Here is a 13,854-nt window from a genome sequence, read left to right as displayed (position 1 = left end):
CAACATCCGAGGAACAGGAAAATCGATGTTTCGGGCAAAAGCCCTTCATCAGGAATAGAGGCAGGAAGCCTCCAAGGTGGAGAGATTATCTCTCCACCCTGGAGGCTTCCTGCCTCTATTCCTGATTAAAGGTTTTTGCCCGAAACATCAATTTTCCTGCTCCTTGGATGCTGCCTGACCTGCTGTGCTTTTCCAGCACCACTCTGATCTAAAATCTGGTTTCCAGCATCTGCAGTACTCACTTTTGCCTATAAAAAAATTGTAGTCAGTGAGCATCAACAAACTATTCAACTGCTTGGTCATCACAACTAATCTCCCAAAGATTGACACAAGCACATCGTCCAATGGGTCTAATTGAACAGTGATCAAATATCGGAAAAATGGGCCAGATTTTTCAATGATTGCAGATCCTTTTTTTTATGAAAGTAGGGAGCTCTGCATTTGTGAAAGGAGATTCCACTCAGAGCTCCCTCAAGAATGAGGAGCCTCACTTGCACTGTGACAGCTCTTTGGGTAGTACAGAACTATCAGAGAATGGCAAGCCTTGCTCTTTCCAGAGTGAACATTCGGGTATTCTGAAATGTAACGGCCCCGACCATCATTTTGACGACTGCTGTTAAAGTGTGAGTCCTTGAGGTAAGTGTGATATCAGTATTCTGGGAGGATTGACTGTCATGTGGGGGTTGGGTGCCAGGAGTAGGATCTGAAAATGTGTTGCTGGAAAAGTGCAGCAGGTCAGGCAGCATCCAAGGAGCAGGAGAATCGACATTTTGGGCATGAGCCCTTCTTCAGGAAACTTCTTCAACAAATAACCATTCCTGAAGACGGGCTCATGCCTGAAACGTCGATTCTCCTGCTCCTTGGATGCTGCCTGACCTGCTGCGCTTTTCCAGCAACACATTTTCAGCTCTGATCTTCAGCATCTGCAGTCCTCACTTTCTCCTGCCAGGAGTAGGATGCCAAGCAGGTAGGCTGCCAGAGTGCTCAGTGAGCAGAGGAGTTAGGGTGCCAGGTAGCCTTGGTGCCAGCTGGGAAGAAATGGAATGAAAGATGGCTCCCAGGCGTTTGTCGGCTCTTGGAGCAGATATCCTGAGAGGGGTTCTCTGGACCCTGAAGAGTATAGGGTCCGTGTGTGTGGGTGTACCGAGTTCAAGAGGGAGAAGGGAAGAGGAGTCATGGTCCTAAGTAACAGAGGGTTGGGTGTCAGAGTAGTGGGTGTCAGATCCTGAGGACAATTATTGAGTCCCAGAGCGTGGGTTGTCAGGGTTTGAATCCATCAACATGGATTTGAGGTTAAACAAATTTGTTTTGGATTATTTTCCATTTGTAAAACATGACGCATTGCGCCTTTGTCAACAAATAACCACATTTCTTTAACAAGGTGTGGGTAGAGAGCGGCTTCCTGACAACACTTTGTTTTCCTCTTCCATTGTAAATATCATCCCATAACCTGCGGGTTTGAAGAAGAATTCATTAATTTGAATATCACTGGAGTGACAATGTTTATGGGGATTTCTGATTGCACTCTCTCCCTCTCTGTCTCTCTGAAACATATCCCACAATTATCCAGATTGTGATCACACAGTAGAGTCTCTGTTATGCATTTTTAACTCCTTTCATTTGGAAAATAATTCATTGCTTTTCAGTGTTAACTAATTGAAAGTGGTAAGACAAATGTGTTTCTTTTTCTAAAATAATTCTGACATTAGGATATGTTATATGATTTGCTGTGCACTAGTGAAAGGATTAACATTGCGAATTTTTGTAATTTGGAGATGCCGGTGTTGGACTGGGGTGTACAAAGTTAAAAGTCACGCAACACCAGGTTATAGTCCAACAGGTTTAATTGGAAGCACACTAGCTTTCGGAGCGACGCTTCATCACCTGATGAAAGAGCGTCGCTCCGAAAGCTCATGTGCTTCCAATTAAACCTGTTGGACTATAACCTGGTGTTGTGTGATTTTTAACTCTGTTAACAATGGTGATAGCTAGACAATATGTTGAAGGTGTTAGCCCCCTGTGTTCTCTGTCTATGACCTGATGTTTAGATTGATTCTAATCTAAAAAGTGAGATAACAGAGTTCTACATGAATTCATGCAGTTTTTGAGCAAAGTACAATGTAACTCTGCAAGTACAAATTCACCCCACAAAATATATGTGTGCATGTGGGTCTTTGTCTGTGTGTGTGTGTGTATGTGTCTGGGTTGGGGGTTGTGAGTGTGAGAAAGTGTATGTGTGTGTGTGTGTGTGGTGAGTGCAGAGTGTCTTAAGTCTGTGAGGGGGTGCATGTGTGAGTGTGGGAGTGTGTGTGTCTATAAGGGTGTGTGTGGGTGTCTGTGTGCGCATCTGTGTGTACCTGTGTCCATGTGTATGTGAGAGTGTGTGTGTATAGGAATATCTGTGTGAGTGTGTGTGTAGTGCAATGGTGATCACCTGTAATGTGACATGAATCCAAGGTCCCGGTTGAGGCCCTCCCTATGGGTACCGAACTTAGCTATCAGCCTCTGCTCGGCCACTTTCCTCTGCTGCCTGTCCCAAAGTCCACATTGGAGAATGGTCACCCGAAGGTCAGAGGCTGAATGTCTTAGACCACTGAAGTGTTCCCCAACTGGGAGGGAACCCTCCTGTATGTTGATTGTTGTGCGGTGCCCATTCATCCGTTGTCATAGCCTTTGCTCGGTTTCCCCAATGTACCATGCCTCCGGGCATCCTTGCCTGCAACGTATAAGATAGACAACGTTGGCTGAGTCACCTGAGTACCTGCCATGTACAAGGTGGGAGGTGTCCCCACGTGTAATAGTGGTATCTATGTCCACAATCTGACGTGTCTTGCAGCATCCACCGTGACAGGGTTGTATGGAGCTGTCCTGAGAGCCGGGCAGTTTGCTCCGAACAATGATCTGTTTGAGGTTTGGCGGTTGTTTAAAGGCAAGTAGTGGAGGTGTGGGGAAGGTCTTGGTGAGGTGCTCATCCTCATTGGTAATGTGTTGCAGGTCACGAAGAACATGGCGTAATTTTTCAGCCCCTGGGAAGTACTGAACAACGAAGGGTACCCTGTCAGTTGCAGCACATGTCTATCTCCTGAGGAGGTCATTACGGTTCCTTGCTGTGGCACGTCAGAACTGGTGGTCGATGAGTTGAGCATCGTACCCCGTTCTTGTGAGGGCATCCTTGAGTACTTCCAGGTGTCTGTCACGTTCCTCCTCATCTGAGCAGATCCGGTGTATGCGTTGGGCTTGTCCATAGGGAATGGCTGTTTTAATATGTTTTGGGTGGAAGCTGGAGAAGTGTAGCATTGTGAGGTTGTCTGTGGGTTTGTGGTAGAGTGTGGTGCTGAGGTGTCCATCCTTGATGGAGACGTATGTGTCCAAGAATGAGACAGATAGTCGAGAGTAGTCCATGGTGAGTTTGATGGTGGGATGAAACTTGTTGATGTCACTGTGTAGTTTTATCAGTGACTCCTCACCATGGGTCCAGAGGAAGAAAATGTCGTCAATGTACCTGGTGTATAATGTTGGTTGGAGATCCTGCATAGAGAAGAAGTCTTGTCCGAACCTGTGCATAAAAATGTTGGCATATTGGGGTGCAAATTTGGTCCCCATGGCTGTTCCGTGTGTCTGGATGAAGAATTGGTTGTCAAAGGTGAAGACATTGTGATCGAGAATAAAGCGGATGAGTTGTAGGATGGTGTTTGGAGACTGGCAGTTGTTGGTGTTGAGTACTGAGGCTGTTGCCGCGATGCCATCCTTGTGGGGGATGCTGGTGTAGAGTGCGGAAACGTCCATTGTGACGAGGAATGTTCCCAGTTCGACTGGTCCATGGGTGCTGAGTTTCTGTAAGAAATCCATAGTGTCGCGACTGAAGCTGGAGATCCCCTGTACAATAGGTTTCAAGATGCCTTCCACATAACCGGAGAGATTCTCACATAGGGTCCCATTGCCCGACATGATGGGACGTCCCGGTGTGTTGGCTTTGTGTACCTTTGGAAGGCAGTAGAAGTCACCTACACGAGAAGTACGTGGGATGAGGGCGCGTAGGGAGCTCTGAAGGACTGGATCCAAAGTTCTGATCAGTGTGTTTAATTCTCGGGTGTGTTCTTTGGTCGGATCAGCTGGTAGTTGCCTGTAGTGTTCCTGGTTGTTCAGTTGTCGGTACACTTCCTTACAGTAATCTGTTCTATTCTGAATGACAACGGCTCCTCCTTTATCTGCTGGTTTGATGACAATGTTGTCATTGGTTTTGAGAGCCTGGATGGCATTGCGTTGTGAACGGGTGATGTTTTGTTCTACCTTGTGGGTACGGCTGATGAATCTGGCATTTATATATTTCCTGACAGTTTGAGCATATATGTCAAGCCCAGGGCAGCGGCCCTCCGGTGGGGTCCATGTTGACACCTTCTTTGGTCACTCCTCTACAGATCCCTGTGGTGACTGTTCCAGTTCATCAGTGGGATCACTGCTGGCACCTTGAAAGAATTCCCAGAGTCTCATTCGTCTGATGAACTCCTCTGTGTCTGCTGCCAGAACCAACGGGTCCATTTTGGTAAACATTTTTTGTAAACATTCTTAATGAAACTTTCATAGAAATACTAAATAAAGAGTTGCCTGACAGTAACTACTGCACCCACTGCCTGCCAACAGCAGGTGGGAGAATATTAAGGGACAGATCAGAATAAAAACGAAATGAGTAACACATCCCTAACTCATTTCACAGCAGTGGACCATGTGGTATACTGGTATGAAGGAGCAGGACAATTCATTTGCAAGTTAATATCAAGAACCCACAATATAATTCAACAATTATTATAAAGGTTTTCCAGGGGTGTTTCACCCTGCTCTTCAAAGAACCTTGACATTCCTTCTGTCAAACACAGAAAACATCACCCGGATGCCAAATGGTGGATAACCTACCTCTTATACCAACCTCAGTGTTCTCCATCATCCCATCAGCAAAACCTGCTCCCAAATTCTCCAAACCTCTAATGATGTAACCTTAGCCCTCTCCAGTTCTGATTTTCTCCTACACTCAACAGAACGCTAGCTTATTCATTAAAGTTCCTGAAGGATGGCTGCCCCCTCTATGTTCACCTTATGGTCGAGGTCGCATAACTATGGAAGACCAAATTAATCATTTGTACATGATTGCATTTCAAAACAAGCAAAATATAAAAATTAAAATTTGCATACATCCTAGCATACAATTTGAGCTATCCAAGTAACCCAAAATGCACATGATTGTTCTTTTACATTGGCATTCTATGAACTCTGTTTGGGCTCTTCCTAACTATGGGCCCTAATATTGAATTCATTCCATTCAGAAGTATGTTCACTCATAGTATAAGGCATACCTTCAAGGCTTCTGAATTTTCTACAGGTTTTTTCTGTCATTCAGAGAGGCGTATGATGGAACACACTTTGAAACAAGCTCTTCACAACAGTTTGAAGAGCATGACTATATTTAACTGATCTGATTTTTAAACAGATCTGTTACAGTTTCATGATTTTGCCATGGCATTTGGAAAAGCTGCTAATTCAGCTGCATATCAGCTTCCACTTCATCACAAGCTGGCATAGGAAAAGCTCTAAGCATTATGTCTAACATAATGGTTCAGCTTGCATCCTTGGACCTTTTCAGTTTCCTTCAGGGCTTGTAGCAACTTTCACCACTCTGAGCAATCCCTCTGGCCACAACTGTAAGTTTTTACAGTTTCACCTCTCACACCAAGGTCTATATTCACAGGACACCTGTCTGAATTCCAATGTGTCTTTACTGAAATACCTGTCTCCAGTGTGTGTGTACCTCACAGTACAGTTCACATGATTACAGTGGTCCAGGAAGGTCATTTGTACCTAATTGCAATCTAAACAGATATACAGTTTGCTTCTTCATGAGCTTGTTCTTTCAACCATCCGTTGCTCTGATCTAAAGTCTTTTCTCTTTCATGCAATGAAGCTCTGAGGTCCAAACTGTGTCATTAAATACTTCTCTCTCCCACCCTGCCGATCAAACTACCTGAATGATAGGTTCATCCTCAAGAATCCCCAGCTGTAATGTGCTCTAACCAGCATCATCACATTCTCTGGCCGCTTGCATCCTTCACTGTGGTTCCCTACTTCCCTGCATATATATCGATGCTTCTGATTGCTACAATCGATGACTATTTCTACACAAGTGTAACAACACATAAATTAAACCCTCAAATTTTAGTATCTCTTGCAACACATTTAAAATTATGTTATAGCTAATTAGGAGATTAGCTATAATGACTTGTTGTAAAGTTTTTGATTGATTAAAGCTCAAGAAATGTATAACAAAACTAATAAGCTCTTAATTATGAATGGGTTAAATAATGATGTGTATATTATATCACAAATACAGCCAAAAAAACCTGGTAAATTGACATGAGAATTAAATCAGAAATAAATCAATTCGTGCAAACAACTCACAATAGCTGTTACTTAGGGAAATAACATGTTAAAGTAAATAAAGCTGAACTTTCTCTAAATCTAAGGCATGCTACTTTTGTTTTAAATGTATATTTACCTCAATCTTTGTTAAGAGATCTTGTAGCTCCCCTGATTCATTCATTGACAATATTTTCTCTGCACCCTGTTAGCAAATAAATGCATAATAGCACTAAGAGAAGCTTCACATCAAATCTCTAAGTGAAGGAACATTATAGTTAGACTACATGTTGCATACATTTTCCCCCAAATTCTTCCCTCCCCTGAAGGCAATGATGTTTGATGATATAGTCCTGGTGTACTTTACCCCACTTAATCGGTGCCATTGGGGAATGTGTAAGCATGTTGTTTGACTGTGGGAGTAGTCAAGGGCGATGCTGTTTTCACTTGGTGATTTATAGCAGCAGTCAGTGGAATGCAAATCCAATATTTTGTATCTTTTTGATACCTGGATCGTGGGGCCACTTGTCATATTCCAACTGCTGTTTTGCATCCACTGAACTGGAACAACAAGGGTCAGGATCAAAACAAAGAGTATAATGCCCAGATTTTCTACTTTGCATTTGTTCAGGTATATTGCCAGGAATAATGGCGTTTCTTCAATTTACTTGTTTTGTTAGGTACCTTCTTTATGCTGCTGACAGTTACATTGCAGGACAATAGTACAGACATTATACACATTTGACACATCCAATATCATTGTGTGTTAAATAGTAAAATCTCAAATGGAGTATAATATCAACATAACTGTTTACTTACAATCAAATTCAAATATACAGGGTGCAAATTCTGTTGTGCTGAACCATCTAATTCTATTGTACAGTTAAGCCTTATTGGAAATCTCTGCCTCAGAAGGTGGTGGAGGCAGGAACCGTTAAATATTTTAAAGGCAGAGATAAATAGGTAAGAGATAAATAGATAAATAAATATTAGCCACTAATAGTTATTCATTCTCCTTTTATTCATTAACTGTTATCTACTCCTTTGTCTGTCCAACTGTTCTTCTCTCTCTTTGCACTCTAGCTACACTTATTGTTTACTCCTTACCCCGTCCCTATCTTCTGCATGAAAGCCAACTATTTCCTAGCTACCATCAGTTCTGAAAAAGGGTTACTGGACCTGAAATGTTACCTCTGCTTTCATTCCATAGATACTGTCAGATCTGCTGAGATTTTCTGTTTTTGTTGTAAATTGATTCTTGTTAGGTAAGAAACTAAAAGATGAACATGTTTGGATTAATATGAAGATGAAATTTGAAACAGCCCAGCCATGATTGTATTGAATATTAGAACATGGTTAAGAGGTCAAATTGTCTACCTCAGCTCCAATTTTATGTATTTGTTTTTACCAATGTTGCAATCAGTGTTGGACTGAGTCACTTTCTTTATCTGAGAATCTAGAATTGGTTAATTATGTGAAATGCAATTGGTGAAGGCATTTTAAAAACAAATGAAATCACAAAATTGTATCCCAATATATGTACCAAGCCTTCACCAGAAGTCTACTTGATCAGTATTCTAGTTTGTTACTTCCTGCTGACTTGTTTCATTATAGCTGACTGCTAACTTCTTTACACAGCTTTTACAAATGTAGTGCCAATGGACATAATTATTTTGCCTTTACAAGATGACAGTGTGTAGCTGCTGCTCAACAGCTTCTCACAGAGCTCAATGTAGGTTGAACAATATCCAGATAAAATGGGTTGATCTGAAACTACTCCATAGCACATTCTGCTGTACATGTTTCTGAAAGGGTCAATACTTATTTTAACTTCAGCAGTGTAAAGTGGGAGCTAATATGGGAGAGACCCAAGGCTTCTATGCACTTAACAGACTCTATAGTAATATCAGTATATTTATACAATCTCTAATTAGTTACAGCAATGCATTCAACTTCTTATTGTTCACTTAACAAGACTCTTACAGTTAAACCAGAAATGTGGCTGTCACATCCATGCTGTATCATTTGGGCTTGAAGAAATCTGCAAAATCTATTGAATGTCTAATTTGCATATTTTTATCTAGATTAGATTCCCTACAGTGTGGAAATAGACCCTTCAGCCCAACAAGTCCACACCAACCCTCCGAAGAGTAACCCACCCAGACCCATTTCCCTCTGACTAGTGCACCTAACACGATGAGCAATTTAACATGGCCAATTCACCTGACCTGCACATCTTTGGACTGTGGGAGGAAACCTGAGCACCCGGAGGAAACCCACGCAGATACGGGGAGAATATGCAAACTCCACACAGACAGTCGCCCGAGGCTGGAATCGAACCCAGGATCCTGGTGCTGTGAGGCAGCAGTGCTAACCACTGAGCCACCGTGCCACTCAATTAATTAATAATTGCATCAGTTTTTAAATGGCCTTTATTAACAGTGACTGTGAACTGTTTTTCTAAAAGCTTTTCTTGACATCCCTAACAAATATCTTTTCAAAATCATCTCCCTCAAATATTGCAATATAATCAGAGAAATGGTATTAAAATTGCCTTGAGTTTCTTTCAGGTCAATGTAAAAATAATCAGGTAAAATCCCTCCTAATGTTATTTTAACTAAATTATTTATGGATTTTGACAAGATTAATTTTAATGGGATGTGGACAACAACCTAGTCTCGACCATAATTGTGTAAAATTGAAGATGAACAATGGGCAGTGATCAAAATAGAGTCTAGATTAGAGTGGTGCTGGAAAAGCACAGCAGGTCAGGCAGAATCCGAGGAGCAGGAAAATCAACGTTTCAGCTGATCAAAATAGAGTCTGGCTTTATGCAGGACCAAGGTAAACTCCTAATGGGAAAGAGTTCAGTTCATGAAATAAAACAACCACGGTCAACAAAAGAAGCAAGAAAGAACACATAACAAAAGGAAGGAACACAGAAATGAAAACAGTAGTGTAAATCCAAGATGCTATGATCGAAATAAGATATAGCTGAAGAAGACAGGAAGACGTACAGAGAAAGGATTATGTTAAAAAAATTCTGAGTGGCATCAAGATTAACACAAAAATGTTATCACAATTACCTCAAAGCAAAAGGCCTATCAAAGTTAATGTTATAGGAATATTGCAAATGAAAATAAGGAAATTTGAAACTTATTGAGTCATTTTACAAAACATTGTAGTTGCTTAGCTGCTCACATGGCATCAGTGGAGAGACAAATAAAGTTGACATTTCAAACCTATAACTTTTCACCTCCCCGAATTGGTGAAAATGAGTGATGGAACAGATGTTAAGCAAATCTAAGGACAGGGAGTCAATTTTCAGCCATTTCCATTCACTCCATAAAATATCAAGAAACAGCTGAAGATATGGGAAACTGGAAAGGCTGTGGGTCTAACAACAGCACATCAGCAGGGCTGAGAACCAATGCTGCAGAACAAACCGTACCTCTGGCAAGTCATTTCAATATGACTACAATCATGTATCTTTAAAATAAGGTAACTTGAAGGGTACCATGTTACTTATCTGGTGGCAGACACTTTAGCAGCATATAAAGGCATATCTTCATAGACATTTGAACGGGAGGCAAACAGAGGGATAGAAACCACATATGGGCAAGAAGCAAGGGGTCTAATCCTTGCAGTGCAGGCTCAGTGGGCTGAAGGGCCTGTTCCTGTGGTGTATTGTACTATATTTACTGTGTGGCAGTAAGCCTGGGTGTTCTGATTGTTAGCGACGAAAGAATATTCATATTGTTTCCCTTGAAGATGTATACTTTTGGAGACAATGGCAACAGTCTGTGTTCTGAAGATAAACTGAGCTTTCAGAGCTCAAAATATTGAGAATATCAAATTCTAAACTGTAATGTTTTAAACTATCTATTTATTTCTAAGATAAAAGAGAACTGGGTCACACGACTAGCTAATTAGCATCTCTACAGGGATTGGCCTTGGCCAATGCGAATTTATGTTGCCTTGATAATTAGCTTCAAGATGGATATGTTACAGAGGGAGAGATACAAAATGACAGTGGGTTATAGATTCTCTTGAAATGTCAATGAATGTGACAGACATGTTAGTCTCTCAGGCAATGTTCCCTCTAATTATTTTTTTCTGCAAGGTAGACCCTTGAGATCTGTGCAAGGCAGCAGCTTCTGAAAGTGGAAGCCAATGTGCCAACATACCAACTGGTGTGCATAGGACCATCAAGTGGCTGCATGGCTGAAAGATAACATTGCACTGTGGGTTTAGGAGACAGAGAGATAGAGAGAAGCTCGACTGTGCACATCCACAAATGGCTTGCTTAGATTGAAAGGACCAAATTCATAGGGAGCTAGAATGTGGATGGAAGATTTACATTGAGGGTGACATGCCCAAGAAAACTTGTCACACGACTCACGTTCGGAACAAAGTGCAACTTTGAGTTTCACTGATATTTTGTTTTTTTTTTGTGTTGTGAAGAAGGAGATCTGATTTTAGTTTAATCTTCAAGAGTTGATCTTGTGCATTTGGTGCTGAGGTGTCTGAAGACCTGTTTGTATAAAGGCATTTCTTGTGATAAAACAGATGCATCTGGAATACTTTGGAATAGTTAATAAAGGTTAATTTCAAAGAGATGATAAAAGAAGGCAGACTATTAGATAAACTAAGGAGCAAGGCTTCAAAAAAAACGTTGATAAAAGGCACTTCCTGCTCTTATGCGTGAAACACAAAATGATAGTACACAGATGCAGCAAATAGTTAAGAAAACAAATAGAGTTCTGAGCTTTAATGCTTCGGTTTTGGAGTTTAAAACTGACCAAGTATTGTTAGAGTGCACAGGTAGTTGGTGGCTAAACCTGGAGCACTATGTACAGTCTCTGTACTCATATTTTTAAAGGATATGCTGGCAATAGAGGCTGTTCAAATGAGATTCATGAGGCTGATACCTGGGATGACTCAGCTGACTTATGAAGGATAGCTAAAAAGGCCCTCTACTGATCAGAATTGAGAAAATGAGTATTATCCTATTGAAACAAATTGGATTGTGAGGGGGCTTGAGATGTTTCCACTGCTGGGGACATCTTGAACCATGAATCAGGGGATATTCTCTTAAAACTGAGATCTGAAGGGATTTCTGCTCCCAGTCAATGGCGATTGTCTAAAATTTGCTAAGCCAGGCAGTTGTGGAGGCTGGATCACTGAAAGTATTTAAGGAGTAGGTAGATAGATTTTTGAATTATCAGGGAGTTGATAGCAGTGCTGAATTGGTACAAAAGAGAAGTTGAGGCCTAGGGCAGGGCAGGCTTGAGGGACTGAATGGCCTACTCTGGCTCCTATTGCTTATGTTGTTGTATTCTAATGTCCCAGGGTAACTCTGGGAACTACGAGCACCTGATGAGATGCATAACAAGTTTTAAGTATGGGCTCAGCACCAGGGATCCCAGGATATCTTAACCATGGCGAGTACTCCAGTTATGGTGAGTCGGAGAATTGGGCTAACAATGGATGACAGGAGCACCATAGGAGTGTTCATCTAGTTAATGAGGCACATTTGAACCAATAACAGAAGAAAACGCACTAGCTCTTGCAGAGAGAAACCTTCCATGAAACTCAATGAAAATAACATACTGCCAGACTAATGCAAGTTTCAGCCCATTTTTTCACTGTTTGATTGGTGTACTACACTTGTTCATATTATGATTGGTGTTACTGTATGATTGCACTCACTCAGCACTAGTATTCATATCCTGTTTTATCAGTTTGTTCACCATAATGTTCTGCCATCTGACCAACTTCAGGGAAGGACTCCTGACTGAGCTCAAGTGGGCTGTGGTTCACGTTCTGTTTTTTTAGATTAGATTCCTTACAGTGTGGAAACAGGCCCTTCGGCCCAACAAGTCCACCTCTACCCTCCGAAGAGCAACCCACCCAGACCCATTCCCCTACATTTACCCCTTCACCTAACACTATGGGCAATTTAGCATGGCCAATTCACCTAACCTGCACATCTTTGGACTGTGGGAGGAAACCGGAGCACCCGGAGGAAACCCACGCAGACACGGGGAGAATGTGCAAACTCCACACAGTTAGTTGCCTGAGGTGAGAATTGAACCCGGGTTCCTGGCGCTGTGAGGCAGCAGTGCTAACCACTGTGCCACCGTGCAGCCAAGTTTTCAGTCTTTGTTTCTTCCCACAAAAATTCTGGGTTTAATATTCTGGCCAGACATCAGTGATGGCAGAAATGTTTTCTAGATCTGGCAGTCCTATAAAATCACAAATTTCACAATCGGCTGTAAGATCTTCAATTGCTTTGAAGATCTCTGGCCACTGTCTGAATCCTGATTGTACCTGCCTCTGGCGTATCTTTTCCAATACATCTTTGTGAAGGAAAGCTGAAGTAAATAATATTCCATCCTACATGAATAGGTCACCTATGATGGTGCAACGCTTTTCATGTTCAAAGTATGTGTTCTTGACCAACTTGCTGAACTTTTGATCTAGCCATCATTCAACACAAGGCATTGTACTGATCGGTAGCACATTCTCGATCATTTATTTGTTCTTGTCAAGTTCGGCTGAGCCTCCCTTGGCTTGCTGACCACTCGTTCTTCTCGGCAACATGGGACATTTCACAGAATCACAGAATTGTAACAGCACAAAAGGAAGAGGCCATTTGGCCGTTGTGCCTTCACCAATGTTTCCAATGTTCCTGAACATCATTTCTATCCAAATAACCATCCAATATCCTCTTGAATATCTCTATTGAACCTGTCTCCACCACGTTTCCAAGCAGTGTAGCCCATTTATTTTGTGTCATCGTAGGTAATTTCAATTGTTCTTATTCAGCTTTTTGGATTCAGCCTGGAAAGTCCAATGAAATGTTTGCCTGACAGACGTTTGACCAATTCATCAACAACGGTTTTGTTGAAACCCCTTTTTCCCAGTGTTGGAGGGGGATGCATCTGTCACCATCTAACAAGCTCACCATGGTCCTTCTAAAAAGGAAATGGGAAAATTTGTGCTCTGCCTATTTTAAATGTGGCTGGCCTTTCTCTCTTTCCCGAGCCCATATTCCTTTGCTTGCACTTCTTATTGGCTTCTTAGTGAAGGCTTGTCTTTTCAATGCTGCACTTGTCCTGAGGCTGCTTCCACAGCTACTGCAGTCTTTCTTGGTAGGTAATCCTATTTTAGCTGAGCTGAAGAAGGGCTTATGCCCGAAATGTCGATTCTCCTGCTCCTCGGATGCTACCTGGCCTGCTGTGTTTTTCCAGCATCATATTTTTCAACTATTTTAGCTGCTGTCTGACTGTCTGGGCCTTCTCAAAGTAGTACACTTCAAGTGTAAATTCATTTTTCTTCAAAACAAAACCTTTTTTCCTATTCTTCTGAAATTTTCTCCATGTGGTGGTGTCTCTGTCTGGACTTTGACTCCACAATGCTGCTGCCATGTTATTTACCCTGATG

At 41.8% G+C, this 13,854-nt stretch overlaps 1 protein-coding gene across 1 annotated transcript in view; it reads right to left on the bottom strand.

The window, feature by feature from the left end:
• The window catches only part of grxcr1a (glutaredoxin and cysteine rich domain containing 1 a), a 95,960-nt gene that overhangs the window by 27,369 nt on the left and 54,737 nt on the right, over positions 1 to 13,854 (bottom strand). Inside the window, exon 3 of the mRNA XM_072571856.1 lies at positions 6,545 to 6,610. Within this exon, the coding sequence (XP_072427957.1) occupies positions 6,545 to 6,610 (66 nt within the window). The remainder of the gene's footprint in view (positions 1 to 6,544; positions 6,611 to 13,854) is intronic.

Source organism: Chiloscyllium punctatum, chromosome 1 (assembly GCF_047496795.1).
Source record: "Chiloscyllium punctatum isolate Juve2018m chromosome 1, sChiPun1.3, whole genome shotgun sequence".
In the NCBI taxonomy this organism is placed as follows: domain Eukaryota; kingdom Metazoa; phylum Chordata; class Chondrichthyes; order Orectolobiformes; family Hemiscylliidae; genus Chiloscyllium; species Chiloscyllium punctatum.
Note: the sequence above shows the minus strand (reverse complement) of the source record. Positions and strands in the feature narration are given on the sequence as shown.